Source organism: Cheilinus undulatus, linkage group 13 (genome assembly GCF_018320785.1).
Source record: "Cheilinus undulatus linkage group 13, ASM1832078v1, whole genome shotgun sequence".
NCBI lineage: Eukaryota > Metazoa > Chordata > Actinopteri > Labriformes > Labridae > Cheilinus > Cheilinus undulatus.
The window spans coordinates 21025271-21046574 of NC_054877.1; the positions used below are offsets into that span (position 1 = coordinate 21025271).

At 43.6% G+C, this 21304-nt stretch overlaps 1 protein-coding gene across 5 annotated transcripts in view; it reads right to left on the reverse strand.

Moving 5' to 3' along the window:
* LOC121519859 (zinc finger protein 521-like) overlaps positions 1-21304 on the reverse strand; it is a 126641-nt gene that overhangs the window by 47930 nt on the left and 57407 nt on the right. For 4 of the 5 annotated variants that reach the window (XM_041802945.1, XM_041802944.1, XM_041802948.1 and 1 more), the window contains 3 exons: positions 17380-20891; positions 17192-17276; positions 16797-16829 (listed from right to left, as the gene is read on the reverse strand). In XM_041802945.1, the coding sequence (XP_041658879.1) occupies positions 16797-16829; positions 17192-17276; positions 17380-20891 (3630 nt within the window). The remainder of the gene's footprint in view (positions 1-16796; positions 16830-17191; positions 17277-17379; positions 20892-21304) is intronic. The other variant, XM_041802946.1, reaches the window with a different exon arrangement.

Here is a 21304-nt window from a genome sequence, read left to right on the forward strand (position 1 = left end):
AAAGTCCTGTAGTTGTTTTAAATGGCAGAAATTCTTGAGGACTAATGGTCGTTTTGGCCAGAGACAAAAAAGTCTAGCAAAAAACTCTGGTCACGACATACTATTAGTTGTGATTTTTTTTTTTTTTTTTTCACCAAAAAATCCATCCTACTTTCTTTTAACAGTTAAATTTACCACACTTTGAGAATATTGGTTGTGTAATATATAAAAGGCCATGTTGGTCATCACTTGGCATAACACCTACCACGTGCGACAGCAGTTTTAGGCATTTATAACGGCCAATAAAAAACATTTATTTTGTTACTGATGGTCTTGTTTGCTTTAGTAGTTCATAAAGAAACATCAAGATTAATTCCAGTCAAAACTACTAAAAAACTCCTAACAAGAGCTTTAAAATGGAGTTGTGGGTAAAGGAAGCTCAAAAATATGTAATACGGCCTCTTTCCTGCTCCACAGCGGGCACTGGCTCCAAGGTCGCGCCAGTCCGTGCCAGTCTTTCTGCAGATCCATTTCCTCTCCCTAGGCACTTCCCTCATGTTGTTGGCCCAGTGATTCAGTGCCTTGCATTAAGAGCAATTCACCTGCCTCCGGCGTCCCAGTGGCACGGGTCCCCTGGGGAAACCAGGTGGAGCATAAAAAAGTTCCACATATGGTAAAGTCAAGCTGCTCTGAGGCTGCCGAGTGTCTGCTGTGGGGATAGAGTCTCCTAAAAGGCCCAGCTGGTACTTGGAAAAGGGCTTCTGCATTACTACACCTCAGTGTCTGTTTGGGCTCCCCTTTGGAAAGTGTTGGCCGGCGCACATGACCAGCCATTTTAGATTTCTCCCTCTACCCTGCCTCATCCCTCGCTCCCTCCCCGCCTTTCCAACTGGTTCTGTATCCAATTGAACATTTGGTCCTCCACTGCTGGTTAATCAAATTCCTCCATCTGGCCCCCCTATCCCTGTGGAACACAAAAGGTGCAGCCTGAGCCCGGGTCCAAGCGCATATTGGGAGGGAGGAGGGGGGATATGGAGACAGGGACTGCCTACCTAACTTACACAGCCCAGTCAACTAGATCAGGTAGAGAGCACGAGGCCAGGCCTGATCGTTTTGGGCAAACAGGAACAGCTTGGGACTAAGTATCAGAGCCCTGCTGTTCATATAGAGCTCTGGGACGGCTGTGGGTTCATATGACAGTAGGAGGGTTTTATGAGCTAATACCTCCACATACACAGTAGAATACAGAATAGAGTCGAGCCTAAGCACTACTGGCTACAACAGAAGGGAAGCAGGGCCTTGACACTGGTGTTATTAGATCTCCTTGGCAGTAGAGGGCACTGGACTTAGAAAACACTGCCCAGGAACAAAGGAAAAAGGAAGAAAAGGGGAATAAAGATTAAGAAAATTGTATTAAAACTGCAAATTTGCTTTGTTGTCTTCTTACACGGCTTCTTGAATTCAAAGTGTGTCAGCATCTAAGCCTGTGCTCTGATCAAAAGCAGCTATCTTAAGATATCAGACAAAGCCAGCAGTGATCTTTTAATCCCCTGGAGAGATTGCGTAGCCTTCACAAAATATCTCCTTAACTACATTTTTATTAGAAGAGACCTTTCAAAAAGCGGTCCTGCTGAACAAAGTTAAACAGGTTTTAAAGGTGCAGTCACTTCAACAAAATGCTTCCTTTACAACTGTGACACATCCGGCTGATCACCTCTGCTCTTTGCTCTGATTCAGCAAATGAATCTGAGTGGAGGTAAAGACAGGACACGAGCTGAGACAGAGATATGGAATCACATAGCATCTTGAGTGCTGCCTCCGCCCGTCCGTACTATCTATTGTATGATATCTATTCATGTCCAACCATCCTTTCCCCCTGCCAGGTGGCAAAACATGTGTCAATAATTAAACTGCTTTTACATAACAGGATACAGGAACACAATGCAATTTGCTCCCCATATTTCATTGGGCCTTTATGAAAGCACATGAGAGAGTGTAATTAATCAAACCACTGGAATATGTGAACGGCAATTTCCACTTAATGGCACTTACAGGGATTGGGTCCCTTAAGCACCACGTTCTGTCTACCAAACGAGCGGGATTCATTTTCATCTTCATAGTTTAGACAGTAAAACCTGCTGTGGATGTTAAACAACACCCATTTGACGTTAGGAAATCAAAAAACAACCTCATATTGGCTCAATGTGGCCTGGTCTTACACACTACTACCATGATCCATGTTAAGTTGAAACTGATTCAGTCATGTGTTTGTCAGGTCTGAACTTCAGGAATTAATATTCTTTTTAATGATCTTGCTTTGACCTCAAACCTGAGTGTATGCTGTGTATTCACCTAACCACAGGAGGCTAACCGCCTCCCAAGCAGGGACAGGAAGACGATCATTCACTGCTTTTAGTGGCTTTCTCAGAGAAGATGGTCCTGGTCTAAATGGCACCCATGTCCCTAAAAGTGTTTCTCTCTCTCCCACCTCTCTCTTCCTCTGCCTCTCCAAAGACTCCTCTAAGTGCAGCATCTTGTTTCAGTAATTCAGCCAGGGCAGAGACAGTGGAGAGAGGAAAGTAATCGATTTCTCTCTCATTTGGTTCCTCCTAGACTTGCTGTAAAGCCTCTTGGGGAGTTCTGGACTATTGGACAGGACAATGTTATGGGAAAGAGTGTCATTGCGTTTAAGGTCATCGTTACACCGAGGTTTCATTTTGAGTGTTTTTTTTATTGGTGTTTGGAACAAAGTAGACAAACAAACAATGCTGTCGTCGTTTCCAGGATGGCAGGCATCAAGATGTGCCCTCCTTTTTTCATAACGGCAATGCCATCCTAAATCATGGAGAGAAATATCATGCTCTACAGCAACATGATCCACTGCCGAGATACACTCTAAAAAACTGCTGCTAAGTACCAAGCTTTTAGTAAGGGCCATAGGTAAGGCTTGCTTCTATAAAAAGATACCATTACTTAATAATTTAGAGGAAATGCCTTTACTGTATGAACACTATTTCTGCTTCCTGCTTCAAATACTCTTTCCAGAAGGGGTGAAAAAGGAACTACATGAGCATAAAAACCAAATGATGTGGAAGACTGCAGTGATATGATATTGTGCTTTTATATTGTTGGTTTCAAGAGTTTTTATCTAATTTAAGTATCATCTTTTTAAACTAGGTAACCCATTTTCCCCAAGTTGTATTCTTGCAATAAGAATCATCACAACATTTAATACTTCATACATAAACTCATACAATATTGTAACGTCTGGCTTCATGGGTTTGGTCTGTTTTGTTTCCTGGCTTGGCAGCCAATAGACAAAGTCAGGAAGGACATTAGTAAATTGAGCAGTAAATTATTCACACCTGAGTTAATAACGCCTCAGCTTATTTAAGTAGCTTCTACTTAAGGGTCCATCCGAAAAGTCCTTTCCTACCCTCTGTTAATCAAAGTCCCATGGTGCTTTAGGATGGGGTGGGCATTTCGTGAATTAACTAACCCTAAGCCTTGAATGATCTAAAACCATGCCCACGCACAAGAGATAGATCCTTGCAAATAAAAAAAATGCATCTGATCAGAGCACAGCTGCCTGGCTGTTTGCCAGTGCAGAGGGATAGGTTTTGCAGATTAATTTTACTGTTTTCTGGTACAAATCTCTCTGTCGTGATACTTTTATTGACTGATACGCTACCATGGCTGATAGATTTGACAAAGTTACCCCACCATAAACACAGCATGTAGCTTGCTGTTAACTTTCAACGAAGGCAGCGAACAACAGACTGTATTGAGATAAACTGCTTGGTGATTTTATGTCACTGTAGTGTGGGGGGATGGGGTCATTCCCCATCTAGAGTGGTGATGTCATGAGCTCAGATATTTGCCCTGCTCAAATTGAACCAAGCCAGTAAAGCATTGAACAACTTTCAAATGGTCTCAATCAAAAATTCAGTCACACATAGATTACAGTGTTTTCACGTGTTTACAGAAAACGTATTCTAACTTATCCAGTGTGTTTAGACAAATTTTGAATTTCATTTTACTGGGACTTCAACCCCAGTGATAAATATAAAAAAACAAAAATAATAATAGGGTCAAGGGAAAGTGGGATTAAGAGGATAGGAAAGGAGAAATGTGGTGATAAGGGAATCCAACCCTCACAGTCACATTGATTGCCTGTTTTGATTAGGCTAATGGTCAACAGGAGCATCTCTTTAAATGAAGTTGACACTGAGAATTGTGGGTCATCTTTTCTTCTCATCTTTGGCAAAGGATGGTTGAGTGTATCCGATGGTAAGAGAGATAATTAAGGAAGCAACAAAGCTTCTCATCACTTAGAGTACTTGAACAGGCCTTATTATGGTTGACACAATACCTCCAAGTTGTTTTACTTGGTTAGGAACCTTCCTGAGCAAAAATGACTATTCAAACAGACCTAAACATTTCTGTCTTCCCTTGTCCCTCCACAAACTGGTCAGGTTTTGTTTGCACTCCACAACATATTTCTGAATATTTTAACCCTGATTTATAACCCATTAACTTCCTTTAAGACTTATTTCATGTGTGGCTCTCTTCTTTGTCTCTTACTTTGAGGAAGTTTGTGACAAATGGTGACTCATCTGGGGTTTGAACCTGGGACCTCTAATTCTGGTCAGTGTCTATGAATAACATGTTTTTCTTTGAAGTGATTCAGTCCTGATTGTACTGAACTAACCTCCTGTATCTTGTTTTCATGTGAGGTATGATGTCCTTCTGTTTTGTCCTACAATGGCCACATAGTGTGCATCGGCAGTTAAAATTATAGCTGGAAACAGCATGGAATATAAACCTGTCTATCCCCTAAAGACTTATAATAATAATTGGGTAGTACCAGAAAAGTATAACCTCAGCTATTCAGGCTCACATTCTGGCATCAGCAACAAGTCTGAAGTTGGTTTAGCCCCTGTCTCCAGATTGCATCTACTTTGTATTTGGGCACTTTATGGGTACTAATCATTCATGCTGTGTTTCAACTCAACGCCAACCTGCTAAATTCTTAATAACAGCCAGAAACTCTCAGGTTGAGCTCCAATTCATTTACATCTGATTGAGATATTCTTGCACAAACCAATTAAAAATGTAATACGACTAGCAGCACATCTAGGCATGCATTATTCTTCAAAAAAGAGACCAATCCTGTGTGTCATTAAGGGTAAGGCGGTTGAAATACAAACAAGACAAATCTATCTATTGTTTATTAGCTCCTCAGGCTTTTTACCCAGAGGGTAGAATAAGAGAGGGAGGAGCAGAGGTCAGCATAATTACCATTCACTCCCTCCTTGGAGTCAGACAGTGCGAAGACATGCATTGGCAAATTCCATGGCAGCATCGTATATCACATTACCATAAAGCCCTATAGAGCTAACCTTTGTTCAAATCTACTTGATTCTAAGAGAGGAAAACAGGCTCTCTGACAGCCTCATCCACCCTCAGTGTTTCATGAGTTCACTTGTTTGTCTTTTAGTCTTGTGACTGCTTTTGCTAAAGATGTGCTGATCCAAAAATAAAGTGTCGGGGGACGTAGGGGATCATTGAATTATCCTGGGTAGACTATCACATCATCTGGAGAGCTTCGAGCTTCAGTTTTTAACTGAGAAAAATAAAGTTTGTCTTGGAAATTATACATCGTGTTAAGCTCTGTGCCACTCTATATACACAACCTAATTCAATAGTTCTACGTGTCTGTGGTTCCTCACACTCTGATTAATAATTACATTGATTTATATTTCTTCCCTGACATCTAATAGTATGCCCCTGGTGTCACAGATTTCACCTGGAAGCATTCTCCATTTTGGCTTCTGTTGACAAACAACAAAGCGCTAGCATTTGCAGCATCAGTACACTCTAATATGCCCGTTGACTGAAAATGAGAGCACTGGTGCTGACAGAATGTGAAATACTGTTACTGAGCAAAGGGGGCTTAGTGGAGATGTCTTCAGTCATGCTTAAAACCAATGGCTTTGGCTGTCTGTGGCAATCTTCAGGCGTCACGGAAGGACAAATGTTTCTACACAGGATGAGAGAAATAAAGAGATGAGAAGGGGCGAGAAGTGAGCAGACACAGGGAGAAATGTAGACAACATAAAGCAAAGAAATAAAAACACAGGAGTGGGCAAATAGAGCAAAAGAGAGGGGAAGGGGGGACGATAGAGAAAGAAAGGGAGAAAGAAAGAAAGAAAGAAAAAGAGATCTGTGAATTTCCCCTTCCTCCCCTGAGACCTCCCTTGATGCCAAGCATTCATCATCCAGCCTCTAATATCAGTTATTCTGTGGCTCCTCTGCTTACAGCAGAATTAATTTCTGCTTTAATTACTCTCATCGGCGGAATGCTGATGAAGGAGAGGGACGAGGCATTCTGGGACTCGGGCCTCATTCCACCGCTTTAATTTGAATGAATTCCACCCGGAGACGCTGGCAAACAACTGGCAGCCGAGCCCCGGGAGCCACTCTGGGACTGCGCAGAAGAGCTGCAGCCGTGGCCCCCACCAACCTAGCTACCTAGTGTGTTCATGCCTTTGTGCATTTTCCTGCTTGTGTGTATTATGTCGAGCACGTTGATTGTGTGAAAGGCTGAGCATTGATGTGAAAAGCTAGTGAGGAAGAACACACAAGAAGAGTACAAGGGGAAAGTAAACGATTGATAGATTGAGTGATGAGTGTGTGCACTGTGTGTAAGCATGTTTACAGTGTGTGCTGAAAAATGTGTGTTTACATTCAAGGATATGTCAGTGAAAAAATCTAAATGATTTCGTACAGACAGACAGTGAGAAGAGATCCATATGGACATGAAACATATGAAATATGAACAAGATCACTGACTGCAGCCCACTGTGTAACGCCAGCGTTAGTTTGAGAGCAGAAATCATTAATAGTTTATTTGATTATTCCAGATACGGCAGATATACTCCCCAACAAACCCTCTGTCCATGTTTCATACAAGAACTAGCAGCATAAAGAGGAGGAAATAGGAAACGGCTGTATGAATGGGAAAAGGCCGAATGTGTGAGATGCGCACAGTCCATGTTTGCATAATGAAAACAACTGCAGAAACTGTATAATATCACAGCAAACCCAGGCAGAGGAGCAGAGAGAGAGCAGCCATAATTGACTTTTCTCCAAGCCAGTTTGGTAGTTACAAAATGTAACATATTGGATAAGGATTGTGATTGATTATGTGGATCTGCCATACCGATTCTTTTGATTAAATGTAACCCTGGGTTTCTTTTCCAAGCACTAATGAAGCAGCAATTTGAAGCTGAGAGACTGGAGGATGGTGGGCAAGGCTGTGTGCAGCACTGCACTATTTATATGCGCTCATATGAGGCTACAAAACGGGTCGAATCACTAAACATCCCAACACCTATCTCTTTCTATTTGATTTTTAAAGTCTTTGTGGTTTAATCTATTAAAAAGAATCTGATTTGATGTAAAAGAAAAGCCTGAAAGACTGACAAATCACAGTTGAAATGTATGTGCCAAAACACTTACCTTTATTTTGGGCTAATTCAACTATAATTCAGATTTGTTCATTCAGTAGCATAGTAACATGCTTACATTGAAAGTTGAGTTTTAGACTACCCAGAATTAATTCAATAGCTCCTGTTAACTTCATTTCACATAACACAATTCATCTCTACCTATTTTATGATCTGAGCCATCCCTCCTCCGGTTTAGCAGAGGGCGGGGAGGCAGGTAGGTGTGACCTCCACTGACCCTGAAAACCTCTGGACAGGTGGGCGGTGGCCTGCGTGCACTGTCCGTTTTGGCAACAGCTCTCTTCCCCTCCCCGGCAGGGAGCTCAGGCCATGATGAGCAGCTGGGTCGCAAACACTAAGCACATTAATATCTTCTTAATGATAATAATCATTATGGCATAAGCACCCTCCCCAAAGTGGGAAGGCTCGCCGAATGTGCCAAAGTAGCATCGTCGTTAAGGTAAAAAGAAAAAAGCGGAGATGAAATGACTCTTTTAATGGGCAGCAACTTACAGCCACCAGGATAATGCAGACACTAATGTAATAATGTGATAATGAGATACACCGAAGGCATTAGGGAGACCAAAAACTCAATGAAACCAGTGTGAATGAATAAATAAAATCTGTTCTTCAAACTGGGGTTGACATAATCACTACAGCAGAAATAAATCATATACGAGTTACATACTGTGTCTTTCTACAGCCGTGACTACATTACAGATAAATGATTTAATTAGCACAAACTACCTCCAAGATTTTCTCATTCTTCCAGCCCTTCTTGAGTTATAGCAGTACTTTAACACCTTGTCTACCCATGCCTTTGAATCCGTAAAGTGCGTTTCCCATATACTCGCCTCATTTAATATAACTGTCAGTGTTCACCTATCATAGGCCATTATCTGTCTCATCCGCGTTCATTATTGAAGCTAATGATCTGTTGTCCTCTCTGCTCCCCATTGAAGGAGGACTACATTAAAAGTCTCTTACTAACTTAATTAGTAATTATAAATGTTAAAGATTAATCAGAGAGTGAGTGGCTTAAGGTTTACGTCTCTAGGCGGTGCCGGGGACAAATGGAGAGACAAAGAGGCCATGTCGCTTCAGTGTTCACACTCCAACGTCACGCTGGAAATGGAACGAGACGTATAAGAAAAGTACAAGTGTGACCATTTTGCCTCTAATGAATGTCACGTGTGTTTTAACACTGAGAAAAAAGACAAAGTCTTTTGCATAACAGAGGATGTCTGAAAATGTGATTAAAGTAAGAACTCTCCAAGAATGTTGTTTCCTTTCTATAATCTACAAACACAACTAGAGTGGATGTAATGCTGTTACAGGAAGCAGCATTTAATACAGTAACCTATGATGCATGCAGTACTCACATTATCTCTTTCTAACAAGATGGAAATAGATCCCCTTAATTAAATCCTGGGTGTACACTAATTCTACACTAAATCTGCACCTCTCTGACAATTCCACATCAGCAGCCCTGTGCACTCCAGTAAACATATAAGCACTGATATCAACATTAAACCTTAATAACTAATAAAGCTTTCATCCAGGGAGTTCCTGTGTGGTTTCCATTAATGTGAGGGAATGGGGGGGGGATCGCCCAGGACCATCTCCCCATTTTCCGGAGCATGTTGACGCTCGAGCCGGGGGGGTTGGCGCAGTGGGTGCAGGAGGAAGACAAGAAGGAACTTAAGCTGTGCTGAGTTTGTGGGATGATAAAGATGCAAATCATATTGCTGCCACAACCTCAACTATATGTTTGAGAGAATTTGCCACAGATTTTTTTTTTATCAGAACTTAAATAACACAGCTCTAGCAAACATTTCTTGCCCCCCCATGTGGACAAAGTTGTTTTTCTTTGCTGGTACTGTCCTGTCTGATAAGTTTATTGGCAATTTTTTGCCTTTATTTGATAGGGCAGCGGAAGAGACAGGAGTATGCAGAGAGAGAATAAGGGGAAGACATGCACAAAACATACACCAAGACTAGGAATCAATCCCACGACCAGTGCGTTGAGGAATACTGCTTCTGCTTATGGGCAGCTGCAATACCCACTGATTTACCCAGGTGCTCCTAAGTTAACAAAAAATACCATTCTCCTTTCTTTACAATCAGATTTATTATGCATCTATCGACCATCTTTGCTCTGTATAATCCCTTTGTCCGAAAACCTTACAGCAGTGGTTAGGCATATCTTACCCCTTGTTTCCACATACGCATTGTTACGGTGGTAAGTCAACAGGAAGCCCATTCATTCCTATGGTAATCTCTGTATTTCTGACCTGCCTGCGAAACTCCTCCCCCTCTGTAATATTTTTGTTTGGATTGTGCCACAAGCACATTGAAAAAACTGAACTTTTGTGGCAGATTTCAGAGAGACTGTATGGCAGTGTGCTTGCTGACCAAGCTGCTAACTAGATAACAGGCTATGACAACTTATATCTATCAACTTGATTTTAAATGCAGTCAGATTAACAACTTCGATATTAAATATATCAGGATTTATCAGTGGAAATAAAGTGCTGTGTGCAGTTATTTCTTGGTATGCAATATTAGTCATTTTTATCTCTGAAATTCCAGTAAACACATTCCGAGCCGCTTAGTGGCAAAAAAAAACAGACAAGATTATCCTCTCCCCAATGGCTACAGGTAGTTTATCAGCTTTTAATCCATCTGTAAAAAAGTGCAATTCCTTACGTTGGACCCTAGGGGACACTGTCCGTATATTTACATATATATGGACATCAGTCACATATGTACATGGAAATGAGGCGCTATGCTGATGATCATCTTGCTTTGGTAGCACATAAAGAGTCACAAGTAATATCTTCAGCCTGATCCACAACTACCTTTAATACCCTCACAGTGGCTTTAAACTTTCAGTTAGTGGAGCTGCATAAGGCTCAAAGTAAACAAAAGACAGAAAATAATAGCTGATTTATTTAAAAACAAGTAAAAGATTTAACAGGAATCCATTTTTGTAGCTCTGCCCTTTCTCTTTAAGAGGAGAAATGGTGGTGCTTCGATTGTTGAGCAGGGAGTCCTATCACACAAGACACACAGAATGGGGTGATGGTGGGGGGCTGGCCGGTGGCCCGCAGCACCTGAAACCTATTAGAGAGCTTTGGAACATTCCACAGGGTTCTTCCACTTTGGCCAGAGGGCATCGTAAAGGTCCTCGCAGAGAGGGTTGGAGCGACTCAGATGCCGACAAAAACACCCAGCAAGGTGAAACAGTAAAACTCAAGTCAGACATGGGAGAACGTGACATCAAAGTGCTGCACGTATAGTGTTTTTTGTGTTGTTATTAAGAAAATATGTTGCTTTTAGCAGGTCCCAGACCTACTGTCCCTGCTGAAAATATAAAATGTGGTCAGAGAGGTGATAAAACATTTTCTGCACCTCGATTTACAAGGTTTTTGTCTTCATAAAGAAACACTATGATTAAAACATTTACCCCTGGCAAGCCAAGCCAAACTTTTATCAACTTTTTATCAAATGGTTTGCCATCTGGACTTAAAACAGTAGGGGCCCAATAGTGCACTGACACTAAAAACAAACATGCATAAACACACACAAGCTGCTGCCAAATTTCTTGGAGATAGCCTTATCTTCCCCGCAATGTGTGTGTATATATGTGTTTTAGTGGTACCAAGGCCCATCTCTTTGGCTGGATCTGTGTCCATGCCTCAGTGTTATGCTCACTGGGTTTAACTCTATGGGTGTCTGTGGCCTCTCCTCTGGCCGCCCGTGTCCATTTGCTCTGCGGGTATGGCAGGCCTGAGCTGACAGATGGCCGCCCCTCTCCATTCCGCTCCAGAGTAACACAGTAACTGGTTTTTCCTCCGCCGTTGACCTTGCCACAGCCAGCCAGCAATCCAGGCTGGCACTCGGCCTGTCGAACAGGAGGGTAATGAAGTCCAGCGCTGCTCACATGATTATTAAGGCTTTGACGCTGGGGGGCCTTTCAGAACCCTATCCCCCTCCCTTCTCCTCCCCTGTCTGCCATTCACGCCGCCAAAGTTCGAAGAGGATAGTCATTCGTTACTTGGTACTTTGAAAATCCACAACTGGGCATCATAAAGAGAGTCTAAACTTTTTAGGATAATTTTTACAATCAGTTTGTATTCTCAGGGAAATGCTGATATACTTATAAATCTTCAGAGCAGTGAATCTCTTATTCTATTTAGTGACATATGATAGCTACTTGTGTCCCAGCGTGCATGTCATTCTTAAAACACACCAAGTAACACAAAGTTAGATCAAATCTGTCACACTTCTATTGGTGCTGACAACCTCTGAAAGCAATGCAGCACACCACTTCACTCTCACAGTAATTCTCCCTTACCACAAGCATCTCTAGGCACGCTTGGAACCCAGGTCCCATCAGGGCCAGGCTGGGATTTGAGAGGTGTAGGTTGCAGCTCTGACCTTTACGAAGCCAGGACTGTCTGTTTGCACTTCTCCCATAAGCCCCCCTCCGGTCGGACTACTAAGCAACCCCATCAGACCGGGGGGCACGTGCACCTACGGCCTTGGTGACATCTCAGGGACCATGGGGAGGTGAAGTAATGCAGAGGTTAATTCTGATCATCCAGTATTTATGGGCTTTGCTTCAGAACAAGGGTTGGCATTAACACTCTAAAGGAGACATCCCTCCTGTATATCAATAAAACATCGGCAGAAGCACAGGAAGAGCCTACCTTTATTCAAGTTCCCAAAAGGATATGCATGGGAGGATTTTAAAGGACACCATTCAGAACTCTTAGATGATGATTTCTAATTTCATGAGAAAATATTCAAATCTGCTTTGTTGTATTAAAGTAGCAGTTCATAACTTAGAATAGTTCAGATATGACAACAGGTCAAGCAATCTCTGAGTGCCCTGAATCACCATGGTGACACCAACCTACCAATTGCAATGCAGTAAGGAGCAGCAAGTGTTCGCTCCGACTTTGTACAAACAGGCTGTATGAACTGAGAGCATCAGATATTTTCTCACATGTTGGCCTAGTCTGTGAAGTGTGGGGAAATGTCAGGAAAATCAATAGATAAGGACCACATCAGACTGAGCTTGTCTGGCCTAGCAACAGAGCATCCCCATGGTGATGTCAATTACCTCTGCTTTACAACAAAAACACCAGGAAGAGCAAAACAGTCTCTGCAATGCTGTAAAACTTTTAATGCAGTCTCCTGGTTACATAGAGGAATTTGTAAGAAAGTTCTTTTTTCAGGTAGGTAACAGCCAATGTGAGAATCTTATTGATAGTTTCTTTTTCATGCAGCTCTCTCTGTTTTTTATTCTCCTCATGGACGCCACATTAGTCAGGGAGAGGTATAATGTAACGAGCAGTAAGGTGCGCATAATTGCATATTAGCAGCAACACACTTGGCTGCACGGGAGGTGACTGCGCTAACGAACAGAGAGGCGTTATTAATCACCAATTAATAAAAGCAGGCAGATATCACACTCGGTATAAGGCACGCATGGTTTCCTTTGTTTCCACTGGCTGGTCCAAGCCTGTTCTCTTATTTATTTCATAAGATTGATCCTGTTCCTGTGCCGTGTTGTCTATCGAGTTCTGACTCTGATCCAGCCCCCTAGGAGTCAAATGAGGAGTGTTTGGCTGTGTTTGTTAGCAGATTACATGTGTATGTGCTCTATGAGAATGAAGGGAACACCATCAGACACACATAATCAAAGAGGATTATAGGAAAAGAAACAAAGACTGGAAATACCATATTCTGCCTATAAAAACAGCACTTAATGTGGTATTAAATGCGCTGCCACCAGGACAGAGGCAGTGATGGAAACCATGTAATCAGCCCACACTGGCCTAGTTGCTTGAGTGTCCCAAGACTAGCAGATATGTGTCCAGGGTAATTTGCGGCCCTTAGTGAGAAAAAAACACAGCTTTCAGCTTCAAATACTGTTACATTGTGCCTGCTGCCCATTCCCCCACTAGCAGCCAATGCTGAATTTTTTGCCAGGCTGGGATGTGGTTTATATGAAAATGTGAGAGCTACTAAGTGAGACAGAGGAAAAAGGAGAGACAGCGGACAGAGAGGGGGGGAGGAGAAAGGGAGAACAGAGAGGAGGAGGAGAAACTAGAGGAGAGCTAAAGGCCTCTCACTTACTCTCCTCTCCAGCTCTGTAACGGCCCACAGTGCCTGCTTCACACAGAGCGGCCAGCTGTACAGCAAATGTGCCGCTTCCCTCTCCGCCCCCAAACCTTTCCACCCCTCCAGTGCCCCCCTCTGCCTGGGCCGACCAGGCCACCGGCTCCTCTCTGTGAGAGGAGGCTCCTCCCTGACTTGGCTTCAAGCTCGGTGCTGTCACCAGCCCAAAAAATCCGTAGAGGTGACCCCAAAAAACACTTTTCTGGGATGTGGTTTGGTTTGTTTGTTTACAATTGTCCTTCTGAGCACTGCCACCTTGGCAGTAGTTGTTTGGAACGGACAGGAGTGAGAAGAAAATTGGATTGAAAGCAGATATAACAGAGAAGCAAAAACCCCCCTTTCACCTTTAAAACCCTTTAAGACAGAGCCCGTGCTTCAAAACATGTCAGGGCTCTGAAAATCCACACAGGGACATTTGAAACAGTGCGATAAATGGGCCAAACGTGCCCCCCATGAGGATCCAAATGTCATAGTTTACAGTGGGGTCAAAGTGAAGCAATGGGGCGGCATGATGTCATGCTGATAAAACCAAACAGGCTTTTGTGTCAATGAAAGCCCTTCAAAGGTCCTCTTAAAAAGACAGATGACTTTATGAAAGCGCTGTGGTTTTAAAAAACATTTTCCAGTGCAATTACTACTGCTCAAGATGGCAAAGTAAACTGATGAACAGATTTGTTTTCTAATCTCAAAGAAAAACACAAATAAGAGGTTTGATAGTGACGGCAGCAGCTGAAAGCTGTATAAATCTGTGTGTCTCTGGAGAAAAATCGGACACCCTCGATTCTGTAAGTGAGCCATGCCAAAAAAACTCTAAACTAAAGAGTGGCCAGCTGTCTTCTGGCCTGCTATTAAATTGCTCCTTGGATGGTGGCGATATCATTTTTTTCTCCATAGGAGTATCACACCAGGTCCCCAAACAGAGCGACCAGCTGTACAGCAAATGTGTACTGATCCATCTGGGCCCTAGCAGGCTGCAGCCGCCATCTTAAAACACGTGGGGCCGCTCACAGGCTTGGCTGGGGCTGGTCTGTAACACACCCTTCTCCACCCATGGCCACCTCCTTCCCTTTCATTTACCTCTATTATCATAGTAAATGCCGAGGAGATGCGCACCAGAGCTTAATTTCTGCCAGAATCAGGAGCGTCGACATCTGAGTGTAATATCTATGCATCAAAATGTGCTGGCAGTCACACAGAGGAGGCAGCCATGGGCCTGATGGGTGGAGGCTGAGTGCACTTGGTTAAGGGAGACAATTGTATTACAAAGGCAGCTAATATGGACTTGTCTGGGTGAGACAGGCTCAGGTTTTGTTGTTCCGTACACTTAGCGCTATGGTTATGTCATGGCACATCACTATATATAGAGTTATCAGAGTGAACTGACACCATGGAGCGGGGCATGGATGAAAACAACACCCCTATGAATCCAGCGTCTGCTCCATTACCTACGCTAATAACGCTGACAGCTGAGCAGAGATGACCCCAGCCCCCTGTTTCCCCTCTCCTGTGCAGATGGCCATTAAAAGGAGAAAGTGTCTCTTTTTTCAGTAGAGAAGGTATTTAGAGCTTTTCCAAATGAGTGTTTTTTCTGTGGTTTTGGCCCAAATTGACAGTGCAGTGATAACAGGCTGGACTGACTTAAAACAAACTCTATCTTTAAAGAGACAAGCTATATAAAACAATAACATCACCATTGAAATGCAGTCTGAATAATCTGATACTTACAGAGCTTTTGGTTGATTCAGCTGTTTGATTGTTACTTTCTTTGTTCTACAATATGCAGTCACTTCTGGATAACTTCATCTTTCTACCAAATTTCCATCACGATGAGTTTCGTTTTGTCCATATTTTAGAGATCAAAAAACGAATGCATCTATCAGAAACCCTTTTGAGGAGTCTGATGAAACCCGTGATCATGTTGAATACAAAGCAACGGCATATCAGAGAAGTAAGACATCAGACAATAACCCAATCACCTATCCTCCTGTTATCTTAAGCTGTCTGAATTCCACTATTATGGGGGAACTGTGTGCTTGTGCGGCTGACAGACATAAAATAACCAGTAGGGGGGTTTGTTTTCTACCCTCCCAGTGTGCTCCGTGCCTGCCTTTGCGAGAGAAAGGACTAATGCTGGCATGGTACTGTATTAGGCACCCCCAGTAGAATAGTGGGTGAGCAGATCGCAAAGATGAATACAAAATACACACCTACACACTCTCAGCTCGTCTCTCTCCTTTGCAAATACACCGAAGCATCAAAATCACAAATCACATGCTTCTGATTGTTTATGCACAAACAGTGGGTTCCTGATAGAATTGCCTACCGGTCCTGATAGAATTGCCCACCGTGTTTAAATTCACCTGCGCCTAGAAGCGTGTCCCAAACAGAGAGGCGGTTTGGTTCCAGATCAATGAGTCTCTCTCCCACTGAAGACAACAGATAATGCAGTGTAATGAAAGAGCCGCCAAACGAGCTGAATAAATGAATGAATAAAGGAACGTGAGACCGGAATTCAGACGCCTACTTACTGCAGGCAAGAAAACCTGTTTTCCAATTGTCTGTTCACAACAAATTATTCTGCCTGCATACAAATAACAAACAGAAGTAAAGACATTTTGTGAAGGTTAGTCTTAAAACAGCACTCTTTGTTTAGGAATCTTTTGAAAAAAGGACAAATTTGGAAAAATGTTGTGATACAAAATGTAATAAAATCAAATATCCATTTTTTCAGTTGATTTGACGTCTTTAGATGCACAGAGCATGACAATGTTTTATCAAATGGTGCATTCAAACCTCAGTAATCTGAACAGATTCTTCAGCGAAAAGGCACAAAAAACATAATAATGTATAATGTGGAGAATTTTCATAACAGCAGAATTTAAATTTGAAATTATTTGATTAAATTGTGCTTTTTTGATCATGATTTTTCTTCATGTTCCCACTACTTCAAACTACCTTCAATCATAGTGGTTTGAAGTGGAGAGAATTTTCTCCACAAGCATGCACATTTTAAAGATTAAAACATTCACATGCATGGGAAAATGAAAAGGATGGGTTTATAAATGCACAACACTGGGGATGCAAGAGATGGTCAAAATATTAAAATAATTCCACCTATTTGGTGATGTGATCCAGACACTTGTGAGCCTGAATGAGACAGGGTCAGAAATTTTATTACATATATCACAACAGTTCTCATTATATGATTCATCCTTTGAAAGACTATGTCTGAATTTGTTATTCAAGATCATCAAATACTTTTGAAATTGTGTGAAATTTGCCTAATGAGATGTACATTATTCCAATGATGGGCTCAGAAAATCATTCCCTCTAACATTTTAATCACACAGCTAAATGCCACATTAATCAAAACCATGCTACTATGTGTATTACTGTGGCAAATGTAGAAGAAATATTTACATAGATATTAGGCAAGTGCTGTTTTTATGACTTTGTTTCAAGTTTGCAGCAGTGACCATAATGAATGTAAAAAAGGAGTTAGCTCTTACCCAGCATGTGGTTGGCCACATGAACCTGGATGTCCCATTCACTGTAGAACACCATCTGACATTTGATGCACTGATATGTCTTCTTCTGTAAATAAGGACAATAAAAAGGGTTTTATCAACTTGATATAAATATAGCCCCTTGATTTAAGAATGCAGAACATTATCAGTGTTACAATAATAAAGCATACCTCTTCAGTTTGTGACGGGCTGGCTCTGGGCATTGGGGATACCTGGGGGGTCTTGAGATGCCCACTGTTGCTGTCCCCAGCCTGTTCCCGGTGCACTGTCTGGACGTGATTTTGCAACTCTGCTTCAGACTCAAACTTGACATTACAGCTGGTGCACCTTGTCTTGGCAGCTGATGTTGATGATGTAGAGGAGGATGAAGATGATGAAGAGACAGTTTTGCCTTTTCCATCTCCAGGGCTGAGACTCTCTCCCTGGACCAATGCGGCTGCAGTTGTTGCCGGAGTGGTGGCTCCCCCTTGCTGCTGTTGTTGCCTTCCTCCGTTAACTGTTGGGCTTGAGCTTTTGGAGCCAGCTGCTGTCACACAGGATGCACAGAGTCCGTAAGGCAGTCCGTTGATGTCCAGCTTCACTAGGTCTTGTTTGGACCGGAAATCTTTTAGGCAAGAGGCGCACTTGAAAAGTTTTTGGACATGGTGTTGCTGCTGGTTGTGAGAGACAACATTGCTGCGGCCCATGGTTTGATTAGAGGACATTGTGCCAGTCTTTTGCATGTGGAAGGTACCGTGGATCTTGAGCTCCAATGTGGAGGTGACTGTCTGCATGCATACGACACAGCGGAAACCTGTTAGGGAGTTCCTCAGGTCAGGGTGCATTTGGCAGTGCTCAAGGAAGTCCTCTTCACTCTGAAGTGGCATCTTACAAATGCGGCAGCTGCCTGTGTCCAGACTCTTGCTATGGGTGACCTTGTGCTCGGTCAGGGTGAGCAAGGAAGGGAAGCGCTCCCCGCAGATTGGACACATGTAGTGTTTGACAGGCCCAAGGTGGGTCTGCATATGTTCCCTCAGCCCAGCCTCAGAAAAGAAAGTGCGGGAGCAGACATTGCACTTGTGATTACCCTTGATCATTTCAGCTTTCCTCTTTACCATGGCGCTCTCCCCAGGACGGATGTTGTGGTCCCTCAGCTGGTGGTTGGTTAGGAGTGACTCCATGGTGTAAGATGCCCCACAGATGTCACACCCATACATAGGCTCTGCAGTGTCCACCTCTTCCTCACTTCCATCATGGCTGTTCTGGGACTCCACCACCGATCCTCCTGCTGCCCCTGGACCATGACTGTTAGTCAGGAGACCCTGAAGCTCAACATCATCTTTAGGTTGGCCATCCCCAACACTGATAGTTGAGCCGTTAGCACCACAGTTCTGTGCCTTTCCATCAAACACACAGTGTTTCTCCCTCAAGTGCTTCTCTAAGAGAACAATGGCATGAAAGGCTTTACTGCAAAAGCGACAGTTATACTTCTTGCTGTGGGTGGTGATGTGGCATTGCAGCTCCACCTCTGTGCCAAAAGACTCCCCACAGAATATGCAGCGATGGGCACGGCCCTGGTTTTCTAGATGGCTGTGCTTGACGTGGAGTTGGAGGTCAGTCTCATGTCTGAAATCCCAGTTGCAAGACGTGCAGCGATACACTTTTTTCTCATTGCTGTGCTTCACAGCTAGGTGAAGCTGGGTAGACACCTTTGAATCGAAAACCTCTTGACACAAAGTGCAACGAAAGAACACAAAGGTATGCATGTCTAGCAGGTGCTTCTGTAGGTCATCCACTGAGGTGAACTGCTTGTCACAGCTTTCACAGATGTAGTAAGTGGAGGTAATAGTGAAGTGAATTGTCACATGCTTCAGCAGGGACTCCTGGTTTGGGAACTCTTTGTTGCACTGTGGGCACGTGAGCTGAGGCTGCAGGCCATCCAGGTGAGTTTTTAAGTGAGTCTGGAAAAGGTCTAAACTTGTATACTTAGCTCCACACTGGTTACATATGAACTCACTGCAATTGCGTGTGGCTGAGCTGCCTTGTTTCAGCATAGCAGTTTGTTCCACAGATATGGGAGAAGAGGGGCTGAGGGTGCGCAGGGATTTCTTTCCATTGTTGATATAGTTCAGTGCCAGTGGGATGTTCTTGTGATTCTCCTTGATGTGCTTGTTGAGCTTCAGAACACTGTTGAATATGGGGGAATTGGTGCAATAAGAACAGGAGTACACCTCTACTATGGACTCCTTGGGAGTTACAGCCAAAGGGGAGTCAAAGCGCAGGCTTCCCCCATCACAGTGGGTCTGACGCACATGCTCCTCCAAGGTTGCCTCTGTCAAGAACCCCATGAAGCACTGGGGACAGAAGAAGGCATTGCTCTCCTTTGCCACGGGACTGGGAAAGCCATGGGAGCAGCGGATGTGTTCCTGGAGAGCATTGAGGTCACTCAATACCTCAGGGCAGAAGTTACACTGGAGGAGGGCATCAGGTAAGCTGGCTAACAGTGCAGCATGGTCTTCTGCATTGTGGACCTGCTTGAGATGTTCATTTAGATTAAGTAAAGAGGGCAGGACCTCCAAACAAAACTGGCATGTATGAGCCTGCTCTGGCTTGTCCAGATGCATGGTCCGCAGGTGAATTTGAAGCACAGCCAAACTGGAGAATACTTGCTTGTTGCAATAGATGCAACTGTAGGAGACTTTGGGCTGTTTGGAGGAACGTCCTCCTATGTCTGATGTGTTCTGAGCTGCCCTCTTTCTCCTTCCCCTTGTCTTGGGGACAGGTGGAGCTGATTCCACCATTGTGGAGCTGTCCACGGAGAGGTTAGAGTCAGGAGTGGTGCTAGATACTGAGGTGTAGCCCACAGTCAGCAAAGAAGGGCTGTTGCTATGGTTACTAGATTCTGGGAGCTGGTGAATGTCCATGTGAGCGTAGAGGTCCTCAACAGACAGAAAGTGCTCGGAGCAGATAGCACAGGAGTGGCCCTTCCGGTCTCGGCTGTGGGCCTGGTCAATGTGGGTTAGCAGGGTGCCCTCATCACCAAAGGGCTCATGGCAGTAGATGCACTGCAGGGTGGCACCCAGGCCTCCATCCTCTGACGGAGAGCACTCAGGATGGCACTCGGCAATGTGCCTTTGGAGGTCTTCTGGGACATCAAAGCCCTCCTCACAACGGCTACACTTGCGTGTTTCTTTTAGTTTCCATTCCTCAGCTCTCAAGAGGCCTGAACCGCTGCCATCTTTGCCCCTTTCGTGTACTTGCATGTGGCCGTGGAGAGAGCTGGAGGAGAGGAAGCCTCGGCGGCACACAGGGCACTTGTGGGGTTTGTTAGAGGCGTGAGTTTTCATGTGGATCTTGAGGTGATCACTGCGGGAGAAGGCAGAGTCACACTCCCCACAGTGGTACTTTTTGTCCCCGGTGTGTAGCTTCACGTGTCTATCCCGGCTTCGCTTGTGCTTAAACAGGCGGCTGCAAAAGGTACAACTGAAAGGGAGTTTGTCACCGTGGCTCTGTTCGTGACGCTTGAGGAAACTTAAGCGACTGAAGGACTTGTCACAGAACTGACACGGGTATGGCAGGCCAGGGCCTCCTTCATCCTCGCCAAAATCATAGTCCTCACAGTGTCCTGGAGAAGTCTGATCCTTACTGGAGGGAGATGATGCTGGCCATGAACATGATGGGTCATCCTCAAGATCAGCACCGTCTGGACAAGGAGACAGAAAGCGGGAAAAGAGAGGAAAGAGGGTTTCAAGGGCAAGTCAGAAGGGAAAAGACGGGGAGAGACAGAGAGAGTTGGTTAGGGATGTTTTATAAGACTATATTAGCAACTCATTTGTCTCACTCTTCTGAATAAAAAAGGTGGGCCACTGTGGTGTTATTTGTCATAGTAATTATACAGCTCGAGTGTATGAAATCAGAAGTCTTTGCAACTTAGACATTTTTTTTCTTCAGAGAAAACAATACCTCTTGTTAGGTGTTATCTGGAAAGTTGCATTTGAATATGCAATTTAAAGTATAATTAGGGAACAGAATAAGTGGAAATACTTCTACTACAATTAACCTTGTATGTGGCCGTGTAATGGCTTAGCCCACTGTGACTCAAAACACAATCTCCCT